Here is a 23,292-nt window from a genome sequence, read left to right on the forward strand (position 1 = left end):
GCACCTAGGGAACCCAAACTGAAAAAGAAATCTCAGGCATCGAGCGGGGCGGCCCCAAGGCGGGGTCCTTCGGGGTTGGGTGGCGCGGTGCACTGACGTAAGGAGGAGGGGGTGGATAAAGGCGTCGCGCTGCGGGGCGGGCTTGCTTCGTCCTGCACAGCCTCTGCTGAGGGAGCCCCGCCCGGTCACTGAGGGGCTAAAGGAGCCCCGTCTAGTAGTGGAGGAGGGGCTCAGGGAGCCCCGCCTGGGCTGCCCGGTTACTGAGGGCGTGAGGGAGCGGCGGGCCCGGCGGGGGCGTGAGCGTGAGGTGCGGAAAGGCAGCGCAGTTCGCGCCTTTGTGGGGTTGTGTGCGGTGTTTTGGGGCTGGGGAGGCTCCGTCTGGTGGGCTTACAGGGCCCGTGGGGCGGTTACCGGGACTGCCTGGGGTTCCCAGCGCTTCCCGTAGTTGTTTCAGCTGGAGAACGAGGCTTGTGAGGAGAGGCTGCGGGAACTGGGGTTGTTTAGTCTATGGAAGAGGAGGTTTAGAGGAGGCCTTATTGCTCTCTACAACTACCTGAAAGGAGGTTGTAGAGAAGAGAGAGCTGGCCTCTTCTCCCAAGTGACAGGGGACAGGACAAGAGGGAATGGCCTCAAGTTCTGCTAGGGGAGGTTCAGGCTTGACATCAGAAAAAAACCTTTCACAGAAAGGGTCATTGGGCCCTGGAACAGGCTGCCCAGGGAGGTGGTTGAGTCACCTTCCCTGAAGGTGTTTAAGAGGTGGATGGGTGAGGAGCTGAGGGACATGGTTTAGTGATTGATAGGCATGGTTGGACTCGATGATCCTGTGGGTCTTTTCCAACCTAGTGATTTTGGTTCTCTAACAGGGTGGGTGTTGATCTCTTCTCCTAAGCGCTAGGAATAGGATGAGAGGTTTGATAGCATGAAATGCCTCGAGTTGCTCTGAGGAGGTTCAGATTTGGATGTGAGGGGCAGAAAAGCTGGTGAAGGGGCTAGAGCTTGAGTCTTATGAGGAGCAGCTTAGGAAAATGGTGTGGTTCAGTCTGGGGAAGAGGAAGATGAGGGGAGAAGTTACTGCCCTCTACAACTACATCAAAGGAGATTGTAGGGCTGTGGGTGCTGGTCTCTTCTACCAGGTCACAAATGACAGGATAAGAGGAGATGGCCTCACGTTGTGCCTGGGGAGGTTTGGATTGCATATGAGGAAAAATTACTTCACTGGAAGGATTGTCAAGCATTGGAACAGGCTACCCTGGGAAGCGGTGGAATCACCATCCCTGGAGATATTTAAGAGATGTGTAGGTGTGGTGAGAAGGGACGTGGTTTAGTAGGCATGGTGGTTTTGGGATGACTTTAGACTGGATGTTCTTAAAGGTGTTTTCCAGTCCCGATTGTTCTATGATTATGTGACACTTAGACACACAGTTTAGTGATGGACTTGGCAGTGATAACTTCATGATTGGAACAGAAACTATTCTGTGATTCTGTCTATAAAATAGAGAGGTGTGACTGAAAGTCTGCCTTGGCCTATCAAAATAAGGTCATACGTTTTCTTCATGCTATCCAAGTCTTGGTTTTTTCATACTAGTTACATGTTCTAGCTGCAGATATGAAACTTGATGTCTGTAGCTTTCCTTAACTCTTAAATCTGGCTTTCCAAGCAGCAACACCTTACTCTAGGTAGGAACATAAATGCTCCAGACAACATTAGTAATTCTTCTAATGTATTCTCTATAGGTATTCACAAGAGCTTTCTTGTATCTGTAACAAAATTCTCCAAATTCCACTTTAGAGCTTTTTTAATCTTTGCTGATGGCTTGTATCTCACTTGAGTAAAATGATGTGTTAATATCCCTACAAGAGTAGGGAAAGGAATAACTATTTAACATTTTTGTGAAATAGCCCTTCACATGTGTGTCAGTTACCTGTGCCAAAACACCACAATACCTGTCTGTTTGGGTTTTTTTCTGCCTGAATTTGTGTATTCTTTGAAGACAGAGTAATGATGTTGAAGCCTTGTCAAAATCTGGTTTGTGTTTTCTGTTTATCTCAAGTAACAATGCTATAATGAAAATTTTGACCTTTTTATTCTGTCTGTTGTTGGGTTGATGTAGCTAGAATCCAAAGCAGTTCTGCACTGTATTTATTATTGAACAGAGTAACAATGTAAAAAATATTGGGTTTTTTACATATGCCTAATGTGCATATGATCTGTTATTATCTACCGAAGACAGAGTTTGTAGGCAGACTACATCTTCAATGATTGTTCAATAAGTTAGAAAATTTTGTAAAAGGTGGTGTTTTGATGTTATGCTACATGGGGAAAGCACTTGGTTAAACACAATACAACATACATTTAGATATTGTTAATCAATCTTATGATAGCTCTGTAGTACAAGGGATGTTTGTAGCAGGTGTTTATACTACACATGGAAAAAAAAATTGTAAATTGTGAAATGCACTCTGTGTTTGTAATTATGCCAGGCTTTTATGTGGATTAAAAGAAAGAAAAAGAGAAATGACAAAACAAACAACACACCCCACCCCCCAATTTAAAAATAGTTATGTAAGATCTTTGAATTTCAAGGAATTTGAATTCAAGTTTTCTTCAATATCTTTTATGCATTTTAATAAAATGTTAGTAGCTGAGTGATGGTGGACAGTGGGAGGCAAATGACACAGGGGTTTGTTTTTTATGAAGTAGTAACACTGTAGCTATAATTTTATCTTTTATTTCAGTTACTTTATCAAATCAGTATTTGCTCTAGATGTAAGATCTTTTGTGAAAGAACTTCTTAAGAAATCCCCTGCTTTGTTGAAAATAGTTTTAATTAAAAACAGTATAAGTATAGGATGTTCAGGCCACCTGCTCTCCTGAAATTGTTCTCAGTTGCTTTAAAAATAATTCAGTAGCAGTACTGATTATAGGCATGTTTTAATTGTGAAAAGCTGCCTTTGTTAGTTGAGGAACATTTACACCTGGCTAGTCAGAAGCTAGCCATTTCAAATTCATAGCAGGCATTAATGTGGGGCTAGTTGTCTTTATTTATAAATGTTGCTTTAGAAACCATAGGTGTGTTTCACAGGATGTGTTTATTCAGATTGGTTCGTCTCTGTATGTAATATTTGCTTCTGAGACTCAAATTTGTGTTTTGAGCCTTTTTTTAAAGGCAAAATTCTTGGTGTCCATTTACTCAATTGCCTTACCACTGCTGTAGTTAAAAAGTCAATTTAGTCAATTCAACAGAATTACTTCCATAGTAAGGGAAATTGTTTTAATACATACTTTTTAAAATTCTTTATTGATTTGTTTAGGTGGCTGACAGGTAAGGGTGTTTGCTTTCTTCATTTCTTCCTTTTTGTCTGTGTGCTTACTAACCAAAGGAAGTGAATGATAAATTTGCAGCTGTCTAGTTTTAAGTATTGCAGGTGGTCTAATTCAGCCTTGTAGTTTAATCTCTTAAAATGATTATTGAATTGATATTTAACAATTGTTTTCATTAAAATTCCTTTCTATATGTCAACTGAATGCAGATACGATGTGTTAGAAAAGTATTATCTAACAGATTATTTTTCTACAGTAAACATCAAAACATTTCTTACCTGAGTAAATATATTGTGTGCTATGTATTTAACTTTTTAGAGATATAATGCATCTTTCTATTAAGCATAATTTTACTCTTCCTCCTCTCAATACTTATTGTATTAACTTTTGTTTTTTATTTTAGAGCAATTATTAAAAGCCAAGAAAGATTTTTTTTTTTTCTTCATGGTTAATATATATTTTCTTTGTGAAGCTGGATAGTTCATTTGGTAGATGTGATTTTTTACAGGAATGTGGGTCTTAGTATAAAAACATAGCTAAAGCTTTCCAATTAGAACTTGCTACATGCCAATAAACCTTTGTGCTTGCTCTGAGTCCTATGTATTTCTTTCCAATGGAATAGTCTAACTGCAGTAGTATTGTTGGCATCCTAAGATCCCTTTAAAAAATACAGTAAATATTCATGAGACATGAAAGCATTGTATCTTTACAAATAAGACTTCTAATACAAAAATGCTACTATAAAAACTCCAATGCTCGATGCTATTTCAGTTTTACTTTCTTCCTTATTTGAGTTTTCCATAATGATATACATTCATATTTAATATAATTGTGTATATTAGAATTTACATCTCATGACTATGTTTCTTCAGGGAAAAAAATGAACAACAAATGAGAACAGTGTTATATTTGCTTTGTATCTTAAATTGGACTGTATTTGTTAAAACAAAAGGTATGTTCCATTATATCCATTTGTTTACACTTAGTCAATATGATTGGTATGTAAGGATCTCTGTGCAGCCTGTTACGGGGTCACACTCTCAACTAAGATTCACAGAAGAAACTCAGTAGATTTTTAGTGGGAATTTTATGCTGGGAAGCAAGTTATTCCCTTAGAGAAAAAAATAATTTTGAGACACTAAAGTATCTCAAAGTATTAAATGCTCTGTTTCTCCTGTGTGACTTTCTCATGAGATAACAGCTCTTCCTGAAAGCACCAGGTCAGTGTTGGCTGAAAGAATAACGTGATTCTACTCTTTAGAGCTTATGCAGTAATTAATATTTTGTAGCTGACAGGAGAGATGGATGTGATTTCTTTATCTTGGACTGGTTCTGTTGATTGTGCATACAGATGCCTTCAGACTCTGTGCCACAATGCCTCTGGAGGTGAAGTGAGCTGGATGGTACTCTTCTGTATAGGCTTGTTTAATGAAGGGTTTTTTTGCTTTATGGCCTCTTATTCCGTATTATGCGGAGATGCTATCTACTTCACTCTTGCAACTTCCAGACCAGAGCTCTCTGGAGACTGTATAAGCTTGGCCTTTCAGTCTCTGTTTGTATATGTGTCCTTCTACACAAGTATGTATGTTGTATGGAAGTTAACATGTACAGAGGGGTATTACTGCCTAATGACAGATTGTGGTGTCTTGAGTCACCATCTGGGCAATCCAGAAATGAGCTGAGCATGGGCTTGATTCAGTTTTTGGATTTTGATACTTAATGCCTCTGATTAAATTCTTAGTTTGCTAGTAAAAAGAGGTCAAGCAGTTTTATCTGAGGCTTAGCTGACTGTAGAAGTGTGCGTGTACTTGTGTGTGGTTTAAGTTTTCATATTCTTGAATGGTGTAATGGTTGGTTATGGAAAAGTGCAGAGGAAATGTTTAGTTTACAGTAATTTGAAGTGCATAGGCCAGAGCAGATAGAAAAATGGTCATGAAACTAAATGCACCTGGAACTAAATTGCAAGCTAATTTATTTCAGCTGACTGTTCAATAGAAATAATTAATGTAGGTTAATTCCTTTGTTTGTTATTGTCATTGTATGAGCTGGCAGTTTACCTGCAGGTAGGGAAAGATGTAGTGGTAGGACAGAAGACTGTTACTTCATAGTTTTTAGTATTAGGGATGCTCCAGTAAATAAGTGCTGGATTATCATCAAAGGTGTGATAATCGGGATTTGTGGGCTGCTGGTACAAGGTGGTATATTAAAAAAGGTTTTTTCTGTTTAGTGCCTTTACTGGGTTTTGAATAAATCTGCAATATTGCAGTAGCTGTCTGAAGGCTGCTTGTATTAGAGCATTTGTCTGGTCTTAAAAGCAGTTTTATTTGATTCTTAAATCAGTATTTAAAACTATTCACTATACTTTCATCTTTAAATGTGTTTTTATGATGCTGCAGGACTATTATTATTATTGTATTCATTATGCAAAAATGTCCTGTTCCTACATACATAACAAAGAGAAAACCCTTTCATTGCATTATTTAGCAAGCAACTAGCAAGCTGAATCACAAGAATCTGTATCTTTTGCAGATTATTTTTTCTCTTTTTAGGGAACACTAATTGCTGCAAAGGGCTTAAGATTGTGTGAAAAAGATGTTTCCTTTAAAAGACAGTGAGATGGGTGCCTCCACCTTCTTTGCCTCAGCTCTGCCACATGATGTTTGTGGAAGTAATGGCCTTCCTCTGACGCCTAACTCCATCAAAATTTTGGGGAGATTTCAAATCCTTAAAACAATCACCCATCCCAGGCTTTGCCAGTATGTTGACATTACCAGAGGTAAACATGGTGAGTGTCTGTTTAATAAGTAAGTATGTATGGTTATAGTTATATTTTTATGACAATATTTCTAAAGGTCACTGAGTGGAATATTGCTTTTAGAGTACCAGAAAGTGCTTGTTTTCCAGTCTGAAAGTGACTGTATGCCTTTGCTGTGACTAGCAGTACTGGTGTTTTTCTTTCTTATCTACAGAGACAAGGCAGAGGTTAGTTTTCTGTCCTCTTTTTTTATATGTTAGGCTAACTGATAAAAGCTAAAACTTTTCTGCTTTTTATAACTCACTGTAAAATTCTTGTACTCTGTTGCTGTGGCATCTCTATGTGCGATGTTGAAATATATATTTTTTTGATGCTGAGCTATACCTATTTTTTAATCTTGTGAAGGCTTTCATGGGATGGTTAGGTTTCTTGTACTTGATTTGCGGCTGTTGTTCTTGGTCATCTTGGCTGCAAGCTTCCCTTATTTATTTTTTATTCTACCTCTTTAAGATCTCTCCCACTAACTGTTACCATGCTTATGGGTAGCTCAAATAAGGCTTCAGCTGTTTGATTTTTTTTTTTCCTGATCTGGATGATCTTATTCTGCTGCAAGCTCAGCAGGAGTACAGCATGTAGTTTCCACAGAAAGGCTGCAACACCTGTGACAGTTATGTGGTTGCCACCTGTAACTTTAAGTCAAGAATGTTCTCATATAAAAGGATATTGTATGTACTTGTTTGATTAGCTACAGGCTCTTGTAAAGTACAGCAAGTCATTTTTTCCCCTTTAGTGTGTATTATGATAGGATGTTTCAGACTTTTAAGAAATGAGAATATTACTAACTCCAAACACTGAAGTATTATGTGGGGTAGAAGGATCTTGTGTATTTTCATTTGCTCTCTGACTTGCAAAATTTTTATTTTCTGCAGTCAGGGGCTCTAGAAAATGTATTCATTTTGATCTCTTGTTTTGCTAGTGCTTCTTGAAACAGAAATTGTATTTTTTACAGTACTAAGTGGGATGAAAAGTTAAGATTAGCTAATGTAGCATTTAGTAAATAAAAGATAATTAAATAGGAAAATGTGGCCTTTTTGATGATGAAGAATCATAGAATCACCAGGTTGGAAGAGACCCACCGGATCATCGAGTCCAACCATTCCTATCAAACACTATGAGTATGTATAAATATGAAGGAGAAAATATCTTTGATAATTGAAGTAACCTGAAGAATAGCAAGTGCTTAACCATGAAGTCAAGAGGCTATTCTGTTCCTAGTGGTTGGAGTTAACAGCAGTTAATAGTTTTCAAATATTATGACAAATCTGGTAGCAGTTTTTATCTTTCTGATACTGACATAATCTTTTGCTTGTCAATCTTATGCATAGTGATTTAATGTTATTTTTCTTGCAAATGTCGGTTTCTACCCTCACAAAGAAATATGAAAGCAGACTAGGAAAAGAATGCAGGAAAAAATTAGATGCATGAATTTGCTCCCAAAAGACCCTGAAAAGGGGTATATAAATGAAATGGAAAAACATTCAAACTGATTTTTTTTTTTATTTTTCTGGTAGAATTAAACTACTTGTAAATCTCTCCTAGCATTGTAGAGGGCAATCCCAGAATTATTTTTTCTTCCAAAGAAAGCTTAAGTGTTCCTTTGATTTCAAAAAGGAGAAACAAAGAAATGAGTAACAAGCATTTCATTTTTGTGATGATTTGTGTTACTAGAAGTATTTAACATGTTTATTTTACTCTAGTGGTCTTATAAAAAGATGTTGGAAATATTTTAGTTTGATTGGTTTTGAATCTGAACATGCACTGCTAGCTATTCTACGAGTAGTGGAAGTAGCAAAGCTTAGCCTCTTTGAGTTATCTCATGCCTCTGTGTAACATCTTGCACTCTTTTCCTTATCATTGCTGTCTTGGGTGCAACAATTGTTTTATCTTTCCCTCTGATTCCAGAGCCAGCCTATCAATCTCTGGAACATGTGAGACCCCTGCAAATCCTATAGCTATTTGTTGGGTAAAAGGCAATAAAGCTGCCAATGTGCTGGTTGACCCATCAGGACTGAAACTCCTGTGCTTACTCTGAGACTTTTCTCAAAACTGGTGTTCTCTTTCATCAACCCAGCCACAGGTTTCTGCAAATTTGTAGATGCTTTTCTTTGAGACCTTTATTAAGTCAGATCTGACTTAGGAGCTCAACATTCTTAGGAGGTTACTGGATGGATGGATGGATTGACAGTGCTTTGCATGGGGAGGCAGGGAAGATAATCTGCCATATCTCATAATGGTAGTGATACCCAGAAGCTGTATATCTTTGACAAGTAGGTTGACTGCAAACTCTGTACTCACTTATATTCATTTGTTTGGGTTTTTTTCAATTAGAGAGACTGGTTGTGGCAGCTGAACACTGTGAAAAGAGTCTGGAAGATTTGCTACGAGAAAGAAAGCCAGTCAGGTAAGGTGTCAAGCTAAACTCAATCCACTGAGTCTAATTTCACATGTTCTCTGTGGCAAAGTCCCTGACCTTTTTTAACTTTTACTGGTTTATATGAATTTTACTGTGTTAAAGTTTAGTCTGAAGACATTGCTTATCTGATAAACATGTGCCTGAAAGAGGGAGTATTTATTTCTGCACGATTCTAAAAATCTAGAAGAGTTATGGGGAACTTGCTTACAGCTAAAATACTTCGTAACTGATAAAATCCCTTCGGTCTCGTAAAAGTGGTTTGGGGTTTTCTTTTTACAAATATGGTCAGACCTCTGAAATAATAAACGTCTTCCTAAGAAGATGCCAAATGATGAAATACATACTTCCCCTAGAAAAGACAGAATTTGGTGTGTGGTTTTCTTATGCAGAAATGTATTAATCTCTTTATTGGAAAGTGGACAGGATATTAGCACCCTGGCATATGTATCCAATAAGGGGTTTGAATTTGGGTTAATATGGTCGCTTCAGCAAAGCTTTGGTCAAAACCAAGTCCAAAGGCTAGATGTCAAGAATGTTTGGTTTCATATTAGAACATACAGAAGGATTGAGCTGTATCTTTAAAGAAGCAAAGGAATGAACAATATCACCATCAGACTTGTTGCTAGAAGTGTTGACTGTAATGATAGTCTATCACGTTATCTTTGGAGCAAAGAAGGGGTCTCTTGTCCTGAAGAATGTGTAATGCACAGAAAAAAAAGTAAAGAGTAGAAGAAGAGAAACATTATTTTCGTTTGGGATAACAAGGCGTTGTAGGCTACCTGGTTATTTCTGGAACACACAAATAAATGTAAAACACATCTAGAGAAATCCAAGGTCTCTTCATTTAGTTTCTGGAAAGTTTTTATAGCAAGCATTAGATTTCACCTCTCTTGATATTCATGCAAGCATAGACATGATGATGATTCAGTAAAGTAGTAGACAATTTTTGTCTTCCCAGTTAAGCCATCTCAGATGCAGTGTGTTGGGTGAAGCTCTATCCAGAGTCTTCCTGTGACTCATCTCAAATTAGATTTGTATGAAGGGAGTAGTACCGGATCTGTAGCATTTTGAACTTGCAACCCCTAAATAGGATGCTAATAATATTGTCTGGCAGAGATAAATGTCATTGCAAAGTGCCCTGTGCCTGTATGTTAGCTTTCTGTGAACTTAAACACGTATGACAATACATGTGGCAGAGGACTATAGCTTGAGGAATGTTAGGCAGATACGGCTTCCGTTTTTTTCTAAAGATAGATATTCAAGTGTGAAGTGCTCCTCTTACATGATGTGTATTATAGTGCTTCACAGTTTCGCATCAGGTTCCTGTTGTGTGAAGTTCCAGAGATAGTTAAACCATCAGAGACTCTTTTCTTTAATTTTTCATTCAGTTCTCGCACTGTTCTTTGAACAGTGTTGCCTTGGTGTCATGTGAGAAGCAGCCAAGTCTGCTGCCCCTTGGCTGTTTTTGTAAAGCAGTCATGTAGCCATTTTAATTTGCTTTCAATTGCTTGATAGAGTATACTTGCATAGATTCTCTGACAACTGGTGTTGTAATTTAATCCTACAGCCTTAGAATTGCATGGGACAAGATGCCCTTTTCTGGGGTGGGTGGGGGGAATATTAACAAAACGTTCTTGAATAACAGTTGAGGTCTGTATGCGCAACAGTTATGCCCCTGTATAGTAGCGTGTGTTTTGGAGCAATCAAAGTTTTTTGAGATGTTTTTAGATGGTTTAAGGTATGCAACTTTGTTTTTTTGGTATGCTGAGAAAAGTGACTTAGTTTGTGACACTTCAGAAGTTTGGGCTGTGGCTCTGTTGAGAGTAGATGCATAAACCCTTAAGTTTTTCCTCTTGGCTTGAGAGAGTTCTTACTGAAATAAGTTACTCTATTATCTAATCTTTCTTCTGATGAACCAGTTGGGACTTTTCCAGGAAGTTGCAAAACCTGATGTATAGGGCTAAAATATAGCCTTTGTGTGTTTCTAGCTTTAGAAGACATCATGTATGGTAAATTACAGCTTTTGCAGTAGTAGCTGAATGATTAATTGTGTTCACTTCAAATGGAGTTTCTTGTAAAACTGACATTTTCTGCTTCCTTCAGTTTTTGTTTTTATAATGAAAACAGTAATTTTTTTTTTTGGCTCTTATGAGAGCCCCATAAATTCCCAGAAATAACTTGGGTGGACCGATTCCCTGTTATTGGTTTTGTGATCTATTTATATCAATTACCTTTGGAGAGAAATATTTGGCTTTTGCCATGTATTGTGATCGGATTGGTCTGTGATGGCATAGCTGATTACACATCCAGAGCTGATGTGTATGCTATTGCAATTAATTTTATAAACTGTTTATGGAATGTGAGAAGCTGCTTTTCTGGATTTTAGATTAATTTTCCTTATGTTTGCCAGTAACTTAAGTTCTTTGCACCTGTATCACAAGCTGATGTAAAATCAGCAGGAAATCTTCTATTATGTTAGTGCTGAAATTCAAGACATGACATTATGGACTGTCTCTTTCCAGACATAGTGGAAAACAGGCCATACAGCTTTTTGGTAGCTATTTGAAGTTAATCTTTCCTGAAGTTTTCCATCAAATGTAGCATACATTCCTTAGTACGTGAATTCTGTTCTTTTTTTTAAAACAAAGAAATTCAGTGGTGTGTTCAATTAACCTCAGAGTTTCACCATGTTTTCTAATTTTTATAAACTGGCATGTGGGGGCCAAATACTGGAAGTTAGAGCTCTAATAATTTGTCATATCTGCTCAGTCACCATGTAGTAAGTCATTTTGACTGAGCATATCACCAAAAACTTTCCAAAACTTGAATTTGTGATACATTAAAGAATTTATTCATTACCTCACAATCTGTGATAGCGGTCTCCAGGAATTACAAAGATTATTTTTCATTGTGCTCAGCTTTTCTTTCAAAGGATAATGCAAGTAAATGCTTGGAAATTTATGGCCAGACTTTCTCTACTGGGTGATGTATTTTTTGGGATCCTAAAAGCTGCTCTTAGAACTCTATCAGGTAAATTTCAAGAACTCTCAAATAGATTAAGCTCACCCTTTTTTATTCTTACCATAGGTAACCAGATGCAGAAAAGAAATTTAGTTCAGCTCTTTTAGTGTTTCCTGTGTTTATTCAGGGGTTAGGCATGTGAACATAGTACAAGTTATGCTTCTAAAAGTGACATTAATTCCAGTTTTCTTTACTGTGCTTCTACAGGCCATCACAAAAACAGAAGAGGAGCTCTTCTGGACTTGTGCACCACAGGGAACTTGGGCTGTAACCATGGATAAGAGTTTTAGGATAGGTTACAATGAGAATTTTAGGGACTTTTTAAGGGACTTTTGTAGTCTGGGTCAGTGTTTCTAGCTTGTTTATTCCCTATTTCTTGTCATGTTTGTTGTTACTGAGTCAGAGAAAGTATGCACTTATGTGACTGTTATAAACTAAAATTTAGTGCAAAATCAGCTCTCTGATGTATGTTCAGGAGTCAGATTTTTAAAGAGCTAGGAATTCATCTAGATAATCAAGCAAAAATAGTAAATATCTAACTTAAGATCATAGTAGTTTACTACTGTTCAGAGATTTGAAAATGTGTCTCAGTCTGGCTGCCTTCCTTTGTGTTTTCTTGTGCACGCAAGGACTTTTTCTTGCGAATGTATTGGAAATAAGTTCCATAAAATTATGGTGGGTAGAAGTTGTGTACTTCAGTGTTCTCACTAAGGTCAGTTTTCATGTTTGTGACAGTCAAAATTTTACTAGATTTTCAAAGTTGCTGATTATTTTAGCACTGTTGATACCACAGACCAGAATGCAAGATGTGAATTTGTTTTTAAGGCTCGGCATCTTTTAAACACATTTACAACTACTCCTTTGGGATACCTTTTCCAGACAGTGCTAAAGGAGTTATTTTCTGTGCTCCTGTGCTGTTATAGGAGTTGTGAGCTTTTCCTTTTCTGTCACGCTTGAAGTGTTTCTTTGAAGAAGTTGGTCTGCACTTGTATTCAGAATAATAAAAATGCCAGCAAATGCTGACATTCAGCAGACTTTTGGCACCTACAGTAGATTTTCTGGATTAGTCTTCAATTTGTGGCTTGGGCAGTCTAAGCCCCTTTCTTCAATAAAGCATAGTTGTCATGTGTTTTGAAAGTCATGGTTTTGAAAAATTATTAGTGAACCATCAGAGATACAAGATACAGTTTGTTATACATGGAACATTTGATGGGAAGCAGACTGTGTCTGCAGCTGTTTACTAGTTTGGAGAAAACGTGATGTAATGGATTCAGATGAGTACATTTTATTTAGCTGTATTAAACACTCATTGATTGGATTAGATTTCTTTATGCCAACCTTGCTGTTCATGTGCTTTTGGCAAACTTGAAATGGAAATATGTTACAGAAGAGTTTACTGGGGGGGTGGGAATTTGTGAGTAGCCAGGAGTTCTTAAAAAATATTGTAAGACAGGTGCAAGTCATCAAAAGGCTGAAGGTTTTATGTGTTTTGACTTGAAGAGCTGCATATGAGCAGAACTTCAAGAGCAAAGTGTATTCTGCTTTGAATCAAGTCTGTGTTGGAATTTCACATGAGAAATCCATATGCTATAATGGGATTGCATTTAGCAAAGAAAAATGAAGTATTAAAATAAAGTAACATGAATAAAAAAAATATTTTTTAACTGTATGTGAGACTGCTTTGGGGCATTTAGTATCTCTGTTCACACCAATTCTTTGGGCCTGGCCATCTAGCCTTTTCTTTACCCAGCAAAGCGTACACCCATCTAAGCCATGAGCAGCCAGTTTTTCTGGGAGAACGCTGTGGGAAATGGTGTCAAAGGCTTTACCAAAGTCTAGGAAGACAACATCTGCAGCCTTTCCTTCATCCACTAAGCAGGCTGCTTTTTCATAGAAGGAGACCAAGCTGGTCAAGCAGGACCTGAGTTTCCTAAATCCGTGCTGACTGGGCCTGATCACCTGGTTATCTTGAAGTGTCACTTGATGAGACTCAAGATCTGCTCCATAACCTTCCTCAGCACAGAGGTCAGGCTGATGGGCCCATAGTTCCCTGGATTCTCTTTCTGGCCTTTCCTTGTTTATGGGTGTCACATTTGCTAAACTCCAGTTTCCTCCCTGGTTTGTAGGGTCTTCATTCTTTTCCTTGCCTCAGTCTTCCAGCTCAGGGAACTGGATGCTAAAAAACCTCCCAGAACATGTGTCCTTATCTCTCCCTTACATGTGAAACATAAGTTTGTACACACTTGCTTCTTGTCTTCCTCTCTTCTAGGACAAAAGAAAACAGAAGAATCCTATCCTTTGGGATTATGAGTCTCTGCTTCTTGCTATTAAAAAGTAAATGATGGCTGTATGCAACATAGTCATAACATAGAAGTGCATGATTATATTTCATCCTTTTACTGTGCTTCTGTAGTTTTTTGTAGGCACTTCACATATTTCTATGCTAAAAAGCAGTATTGGAGATCTTGAGCTGAAGATGAGTTATGCTGAGTTAATTGAGAACAAAAGTAGCAGAGTTTTGAGTCTTCAGTATCTAGTGAAAGATAAGTTTCTGTCAAACAGACCAAGCACCCTCCTCAGTGGGAGGGTGGCTTCATCCTGCAGAAATATTTCTGCAAGGAATTGTGTAAGGATCAGTGTTAAAGTTTCATTCTGCATAAATAAGCAAACTATTACTAATGAGCTAATGACTGAGAAAACAAATGTAAAATTTGTATTGTGCAAATATTACTGGATTTAAGCCACAGTATTAGTCTTAATGTTGATTTATGATAGTTGTGTTTAGAATAAAAAAAAGTCTGTGGACTTGTGAGAAGATGTGTTAAGTATATGGTTATTCTCAAATAATACACTGCAAACTGTACTGAATTGACACTTTATCCTGCTTTTAGGAAGCTAAAAAGGAAGAGCTAACACTCACTAAACTTGCTGTGTAGCGTGTACTTTTAGAAAGGAAGAATTTTTAAAGTGCAAGTTCTTGCATTTGGAATTATTAAGCAATGTCTTTAGGGGAGCATTTGTCACTAATTAGGGCTCAGACAGCTGTTTTTTTAGATGCATTGATGTGCTATCAAACATATCTAACTTTATTGTGGTTTGAGATAATTTCTTCCGTGTATATGGATGTTCTCTCTTTTAGGTTCAAGATCCTCTGTTTTACAGTGCAAATAGACCCAGACTTGTGCCTTCACTGCAAGCTATCTGAAGCCACAGTAGTCCTGTATTGGCCCATCAGTGTTGTCAGATGTGACATGATAGATTTACGGAACTTAATGTTATGGGAAAACATCATGACGGCCCCTTTTTCCTGCTCTGCCAGTTTATAGGCACCATATCACGGGCATACCATGGAGTTAACAGTCATTTTGGATCCTGAATCACCAGGACCTTCAGATGGACAGATACATATGCAGACAGAAGGACTTTGTGTTGGGACTGAATATAAGCACTTGCCATGTGTGTTTATAGCTGGATAGGTACCAGGGAATTGGAGATTGCTGTGATAGGAGTGTTTGGAGTCTAGCAGATCAGACTAGTTTTAAGATTTGGAACTGTTTAATTTCATTTATTAGCAGCGCACATCTTGCTTAAGGTTAACTTTGTCTGCTGTGCTTCACTTGTCCTTTAGTCTGCCAACTGCTGTATGGATTTTTCCTTTGTGCAACTATATCCATCTCTTAGCACTTTTGCTAATCATGTTTCTCATATCACTTTCAAGGAAATTTAATATTATATATTATACAGGTAAGATGCTGAAAGTAGATGAGAATAGTTGTTTCTTATATGAATTTGTGTGTAATTCTTGGGGAAAATAAGTTATTTTTCCCTATATCTCCTTAGTAATCTCTACACATTCTTTAGTTTTAAATATAGTATCTGTGAGGTTGCTCACTTTGCTCTTCTGAGCCACTGTAGCGGGATGAGATAACATTTATAATCTTCATGCAAGTTCTTAAAATTCTGAACGCTTGTCCTGTTATGTTCTTGACCATTTGCTACTCATAGAAAACCTGGAGGGAAGGGGAGTGTTAACAGAATGATAATGCCTGCTTTCAGTGCAGAATTCCTTCTCCCCACTGAGGATTCTTGCAAGATAGTCATAAGATCACCTTTAATCTCTGCGGGAGGTTATGCTTTGGCTCTTTCTTGCACTGAATTATGTGTGCAAGAAGACTGTTCTGCTTGGCAAAGCACATTTCTTAAAGGGAGCTCAGTTCTTCAGCTTTTAGCTCTTTGCAGAAGAGGAGCTCTTTTTGCATGGTCTTAATGTTCTGAGAATTCTTTTTGCTTTTTGTCACTGGAGAGTAATTTTGAATACTTTTTTTAATCCTCAAATAAATGAAAAAATCTTGGATTTAATCAGGAGAAGATGTAGTGTTGAGAATCCCATTGTTACTAGCATTTTCTTTCTCAACCATGTTTCACAGTAATTAATGGTCCTTGAATTCAGGCAGTATTTTAATAGTTGGGAGCCCCTTGTTGGGTTGGATGCCTGAGCATGAAAGCTGGATTTCTAGGAGCTCATCTGTTCTGTTCTCTTCCAGTGTAGCAGAGTGGCACATCTCTCCAAGCTGAGAGGTTCAAAGGTAAAACAAAGGGTTTGTGCAGCACCTGCTTGCTCTGTGATTAATTTGTTTGGCTTCCAGACATAGCAGAAGTTTGTGCAAATTTATGATAAAATATAAAGGCAGACGTGAATTCTTTCCTGTTTGCTGTTGGTAATATTTTGTAATCTCCAGAGGTAGATATTCAGGTTTAAAACTCACTAAAGGAAATGTAGGCATTAGTCTGGTTTTTCATTTTTTAATTTTAACTCTTCAGACACTTTGATCTTCAGAGATCTGTGGTCTTAATATGATGACAGTGAAAAATCAGGTGAGCATTGGAGATGTTTTTCTTATACTTGGGCTGCGGCTAGCCATTTGGTGCCTTTATGTACAAAATTTACATCAAATCCTGAGCAGACAAATTTGTCTTGGTTTTATTTTCTGTGTTCAGTTCTGGGCCCCTCACCATAAGAAGGATTTTGAGGCTCTGGAGTGTGACCAGAGAAGAGTGATGAAGCTGGTGAGGGGCCTGGAGAATGAGTCTTATGAGGAGCAGCTGAGGGAGCTGGGGTTGTTTAGCCTGGAGAAGAGGAGGCTGAGGGGAGACCTTATTGCTCTCTACAACTACCTGAAAGGAAGGTTGTGGAGAGGAGGGTGATGGCCTCTTCTCCCAAGTGGCAGGGGACAAGATGAGAGGGAATGGCCTCAAGCTCTGCCAGAGGAGGTTTAGGCTTGATGTCAGGAAAAAATTTTTCACAGAAAGGGTCATTGGGCACTGGAACAGGCTGCCCAGGGAGGTGGTTGAGTCACCATCCCTGGAGGTGTTTAAAAGACGAGTGGATGAGGTGCTAAGGGACATGGTTTAGCGATTGATGGGAATGGATGGACTTGGTGATCCAGTGGGTCCTTTCCAACCTGGTGATTCTATGACTCTATGATTTTCCAGTGATTTCTGATATCTTGCTTTTCTTCTGCTCTTGTCATTTTATCAAAGATGATAAACAACTGATATAAGCCAACTTCAGCTATTTTGCCAGGGCAGCAAAACAAAACAAAAATAAACCACTGAGTTTGCTTTTTTCTGGGGAGGAGGAGAAATGCTTAGCACTGTAAAACTACTGTTATGCTGTGTACATGCATGTTCTTGTAAGCAAAGTAGCTAATATGTAAAGAAATTGGCTCAAGGGGAAAAAATTAATTTTTTTATAGAGAATACTTCAGACAGACTTGGAATTCTGTGAGTATTCCCCAATTAATTTATTTCAATGCATACATTTGCTTTAAGCAAGGAACTATATAATGTAGGAATGAAAGCCTCTGCTGAAAAAGACTCAACCAAAAGCATTAAAGTATCTTTAATTCTTCTTGGGAATAATGTCACTCTAAGCAAAAACTTATTTGAAAGCTTCCTTTCAGTAATGATATCTCAGAATAATTTCTTTGCTCACAGCTGAAAGTATTGCAAGAACTTTATTCTTGTAATGACATAGTTCCAGAGTTGTTCCTAAGACCAAATGTAGGTTATGACCCACTCTGCATCTGAATGAAAACTTCAGAATGTTGCTGCCTTAATGTTTGGCTTTGAAGAAGTCTTGTGACCTTGATCTTCGCAGCAGAAGCTCCTCAACCCTAGTAAAACCACAGTTGTCTTTATAAAGTGGCTTTAAAATTAGAGCTTCCTATTTGAGGTTAGAATGTCTGAATTATGATAGTAGTGGCATGAGAAGAATATTCTATCATCCTGTTGAGCTAAGTCTGATTGGTATAGCAGTTCAGAGTGAAAAGAGGTTACTTTAGTATCTGAAAATAACATACCTTGAGCATATAAGCATTTGTTTTAAGACAGTACTTCAATCGTATAATCTAAGGTGGTTCACTGATACTGTTCTTTCATATGAACGTGGCTGTGCCTTTGATTAAGAAAATGTTTTCCTCTGATGTTGGTGTATAGAAGGAAGCTGCACTAAATTAATAGTAGCATAGTAAGGTAGTTGTGGTAATATCCTCTCACCCACCCTACTTCCCTGTTCTTCTGGCAAAGACCATTCTAGCAAACTCTGTGCAGTATTAACTCCATGGGAGGAGGCAGAAAAGCAGTGATGAAATTAATCAGCAGTATCCTGTCAGCAAACCTTTTGAAAAGCAGTAATTTTGAGGGATTAATGCAGATAGTACTAAGATTTGCCAACTTCATGGAATTGCTGCTGAACAAGCATACGATAGTGTCTATTTTAAGTAGTAATGAAAGCTTTGAGTAACTTTTGGGTATTCATTGAGTGGACTAAGAACACAGGATGAGCGGTTTTGGTTAATTAGTCTAACTTCTGATAACTCTCTAGGTTCACGTTATGCACCAGTCCTGCTTATCTGGAGGTTTAGGGGAGGTGATCTTTTAAATAATTGTGCATGGTACAAAAGTGATCACCCTGGGGGAGTACAACAGAAAAACTGTCACCACCAAATAGATCCAGCAAAGCTATTATCAGAAAGAGGTCCACAGTGTGTTTTGGCATGTGTTATTTAAAAACAATGTTCCTCCCCCTGTTGGCATGTGAGGCGCACAGGGGAAGAAGTCTCACCATGCTTGCTGATTAGAAAGTTCTTAGAAGTGGAGCATGTGTAGATGTGTCGCCTGGAAGGTTCTGGAATGGGGTCTGAGTGTTTTAGGGGTTACTTGCAGTTCAAGGGACACGTGCCAGAATAGCTGCTGCTTGAATGCCCCAGGCAAGTGATTCAACAGTTTTTGCCTGTCCACAAAGTGCAAATCCATGGTCTGGTCTGGCATGGCTGGTCCAGTAAGCCCTGGCAGCCCAGCTGCAGGTATGAGGGAAGGCTAGTGCCTTGCATCTCTCTCCTCTGCTGCTGCCAAACTAATGCGTGTTTAAGGCAAATCATAAATCAGCTTGTCCATTTCAATTAGAATTTAATGCCTGGGCATTAAAGACTATTTGTGTTTCTCAGTGTGGATTCAGCAATTATTAAAGATATCATCTGATTATAAACAGGGATGGTGGAAATGGTATTTTTTAAAACCTTTGTAGTTAATTATTCTAGTGACTATAAATTATTGTATTATGTTTTTTCCCTCAAAAAGAGCGCTTTAAACATACTTAAGATCATCATAGTGTTGCCATAATTTATTAGATCAACACTTTTACTTAAAATTATAAATTAAGCTTTGCAGAAAACAGACTCACTCAACCAACATCTACAGAACCCTTTTTTTTTTTTGCATGTCTTCCCATACCAGATGTTTACCCAAACACGGAATACATTGCAACGCAATGCAGAGCAGGGACTTCATCTTGGGCTTCAACATCCAGAAGACCAAAAAAACCTTAAACCCCAACCACTCCACAAAGAGAGGAAAAAAGGGAATCGAGGTTTATACAGCTCTCTCTGGGATCTCTACTGAATAAGTTTGAAGGTCATTCAAGGCCTTTTAAGTCATCGCCTTAACACCGGCAGGGGCCAAGAGGAGGTGTTTCAGATCAGCTGTAAGGTTAATAGCAGATACAGACTCATGGAAGAAAAATACCATAACTCTTACCAAAACAGTTTTGATTACTCACAGAGCTGGAGTTCATCACAATAATTCCACTCTAGAGCTCCTTACATTAACGGGTCATTCAAAAGCAATCTTCTGTAACAAAAGCTGCAGTGAGTTTGACCAGTATTTTAATGTAAAACTTAATTTTCACTTAACCACCCACTGCTCTATTGTTTCAGCTGACAGGGTTGATCTGGCTGCATGATGAAGCATTAAAACCCTATGGGTAACAGAACCCACTGATCATCAGTGAGGAAATGTTTAAACCACCTCGTATCTTCCTGTTCAAGCAGCACAACAAGCACTGAAACATGAAATTAGAACAAGAAGATAAAGATTAAGAAAAGGAAACCTGGTAATGGGTTGAAACAAGACCAGATGCTACCTTTGAGTAGCAATGGAGTCTTAAACACAGTCTGCAGCTCAAACAAAAAAAAACAACCTGTTATTAACATGGCAAGTGCTGACCTGAAGATGTGACTAAACCTGCCTTTGAATACAGGTGTGAGGAGCTGCGTTTCTGGTATGCATTTGTAATTTAACAAAAAGACAATATTACCTCCCAAATTTTAAAAACAAACCTCAAATACTGTGAGGCCATTGAAATTACTTCTAATCAAGGATAGATGACTGAAAAACACCTCTTGGTCCACACGAATCAGAAAATGAGAGCTGGATAGGAAAGACCAGGCACAGAAGCTCTCTGCAGAAACAAATTCTATACTGCAGTGCAATTTTGCCCTCTAGATCTTGGGCAAATGGAATCCGCAAAGCTCATTAGCAGATGATGTAGCAGAAAAATCCAGAGCGATGAACTTCTGTCTCTGAGAGTGGCACAGGATACTAAGGATGTTGTAGAAGTGCTTACCCATTTTCAGTTCGGTGAATTTTTTGATATCAGCCTCCATGATGAAGAATTCTCCTTTTGTTTCCGTAGTTTATTCTTCCATGAACCTGTTGAAGAGTTTTCCTGCCTGATGTTTTCACAGATTTTGGCAGCGGATGCATGATCCTGTACTTGGCCACAACAGCCTTGTTTATCTCGTGAATGAGCACATTAATCTGCTCACATCTTAAATGGCCTCTCAAGTATGCAGGAATTCTATCAAGCTCTTCTGGGCTTAAGGGCACTTCTTTAATACTTCTTTATATTTCTTTGAGTACTCAGGTTCTACAGCATTTGTTTGCTCTTCACTTTTCACAGTTGGGTTGGTGTTGCAGTGTAGTGATTAAGGCACGGATCCAGTTCATGAGGCGACAAATGAGATCACTTTGAGTGGACACAAAACCTTATACAGTGTTTCTGTACCCAGACAGCAGCTACCCCAGTGAATTCCCACCTATGAGAATCCCACAGTTACAATGATAGAGTGCAACCCACCATTTGCCACAGATGTGCCCCTTAGCTTCATGTTTTCCATCTAATGCATTCTTTTCTTATTAACTCACAGGTCTTAGTAAAGATTCCAAGGTCTCAACAAGCTAGCAAGCATGAGAACACTGACCCTTTGCTCTGTGCTTGCCGCTAATATTGTGGTTATGCCAAGACATTGGACGCTTGCCCTAGCATATGTGCAACAGTGGGATCTTTTATGCCTGCAGTGCAGCTCTGAGTCAGTTTGGGCAGTTGCAGAGGGATGTTTTCATGGAGATGTTCTGCTTCACCCTGTTGTATCTCCACAGACGCCTTCATCGCTTTTAACTGATCCTTTAGTTTTCCTTGCTGCTGAACCTCTGCTTCCATTTCAGTTGGGAGCCCATAACAGAAAGCCAACTCCTGTCCCATGTTAGAGACCACAGATCTGAGTGGTGGTTCTTGACCTATATTTCTGAATAGAAGGTGCTTTTTAATTGCTGGAGTCTTTGCATTCATGTGAGCACAGAACTCTTTGAAGCTTGAAGACGCCATATTTCTCTACTGTCACAGCAGAGCAACGAGGAGGAGGCAGAGGAAGGCAGCAGGAGCTGCTGAAGCAGATTTGAAGCGGCTGTGCCCACTGCCCGTTGCGAGCAAAGGAACACTGGTAAACCAACAGATTTGATCTATCTGGACTTCTGTAAAGCCTTTGACACAGTCCCCCACAACATGTTTCTCTCTAAATTGAAGAGATATGGATTTGATGGGTGGACAGTTTGGTGGAGAAGAAACTGCTTGGATGGTCATATTCAGAGAGTAGTGCTCAATGGCTCAAAGTCCAGATGGAGGTCTGTGACAAGTGGTGTCGCAGTTGGGGTGGTTGATGACACACAAGTTGTGAGCAAAAGGACGTCTTGGATTTACAAGACTTTTTATACCCTTTCTGGGACTGTGTGTTCATATATGATTGGTTTAGCCAAAGACCAAGAGTTCATAATTGAATGATTCTACCTGCAGCCTGGCAGCTTCTTAATCTTATTTACTCAGCTCTTCTTGGCACTTTCCAGCTTCATCAAGGATGCACAGGTATCTGTTCAAGACCAATGTTAAGCTTGCATTCTTTTTCCTTGGAGCAGCTGAGGTTTCCCACAATTCCCCCTTTTTGTATTTGTGCTACATAAATTGCCTGTGCTGTTTGCTGCAGGGCCCTTTGTGACAGAGACACAAAACATGGCAACATCAATAACACAACTACAATGACAAACAAAAACAATCCTGATTTTATGAAAGACAGCAACTGACTCAGCACAATTGATGTAGCATTCGTTTGTTTACTCAGCCAAAATCCCAAGTTTGTCAGCTTTTTCAAGGCTGCTGCAGCAGCAACCTGAGTTGACAATGCTGAGGCTGCTATAATTTCTCAGGCTGACCCTCAAATTGATGAATGTATCTTTAGGTTTGTTTTTTGTTACAAATTATAGTAAGGTTGGGTGTTAGTAATGTGAGCCACCCAAAGCTACATGGCCCACCATTAAGTTTCAGTGGAATTCCACCCCCCACACTTTATCCCCACAAACTAGAAAGATCCCTACAGGCAAAACAGCTAGAACAGAAAAAGAGTGTGATATATTAGAAGAGGTGTATCTGCTTCGGTTGTGGGATGATCCATTCTTTACTTGCATAAACCATCCACAACAGGCTGAATGCAGCGAGCAGGAACTCACTGGGGGCTACCATCTGTGGAAACACAAGCATATCCTTGACCCCATGTTATTATATAATATGGTCCCTCCCATCAGCCTGATTCCAAAGATTTTAATAATACCTTTACTCCTTCCTTGTTGAGCTGCTGACCCTCTGTTTGTAAAGACAAAAAAATGGCTTACTATAGGTGATTGCTCTATTCTCTGATTTTCTTGCACATTTAAGTAATTCAATACATGCATTGCCTTCCCTAATCTGTTCTGCGGCGTTTTACCCTTCGTTCCCCCTTTTTGTATTTCACAACATATCCTTCAGTGTCTGATAGGCTTGCTCTACTATTGCCTGTGACATGTGGTATTCCTTAGGTTTGAAAAAACTTCTGAAGTTGGTCACTTATACATCTTGGCCCATTGTCTGTTTTTACCTGTGTGAGAAATGTTTTTAGCACTCCATATAATTCCACTATTAGTTCTATGCTGTAAAAAGTTATTAATTGGGCTTTCTATTCCTTTGCTAAAACCCCATTCAGTGTTGTCTGCACCAGGGCCCATCAGTTGCTGATC

General features: G+C 38.7%; 2 protein-coding genes across 2 annotated transcripts in view; one reads left to right on the plus strand and one right to left on the minus strand.

Annotated features, from left to right (window-relative positions):
- Window positions 1-138: 138 nt before the first annotated feature.
- The window catches only part of TBCK (TBC1 domain containing kinase), a 117,616-nt gene continuing 94,462 nt past the window's right edge, over window positions 139-23,292 (plus strand). Inside the window, exons 1-3 of the mRNA XM_069855521.1 lie at window positions 139-307; window positions 5,872-6,107; window positions 8,466-8,538. Coding sequence (XP_069711622.1) covers window positions 5,915-6,107; window positions 8,466-8,538 — 266 coding nt within the window. The 5' untranslated portion in view covers window positions 139-307; window positions 5,872-5,914. The remainder of the gene's footprint in view (window positions 308-5,871; window positions 6,108-8,465; window positions 8,539-23,292) is intronic.
- SKA1 (spindle and kinetochore associated complex subunit 1) lies at window positions 20,412-21,577 on the minus strand. Its single transcript, XM_069854938.1, is given in 4 exon segments — window positions 20,412-20,636; window positions 20,638-20,816; window positions 20,819-20,876; window positions 21,263-21,577. Coding segments are annotated over 4 exon segments (777 nt in total).

This window comes from Phaenicophaeus curvirostris, chromosome 4 (assembly GCF_032191515.1).
Source record: "Phaenicophaeus curvirostris isolate KB17595 chromosome 4, BPBGC_Pcur_1.0, whole genome shotgun sequence".
Classification (NCBI taxonomy): domain Eukaryota; kingdom Metazoa; phylum Chordata; class Aves; order Cuculiformes; family Cuculidae; genus Phaenicophaeus; species Phaenicophaeus curvirostris.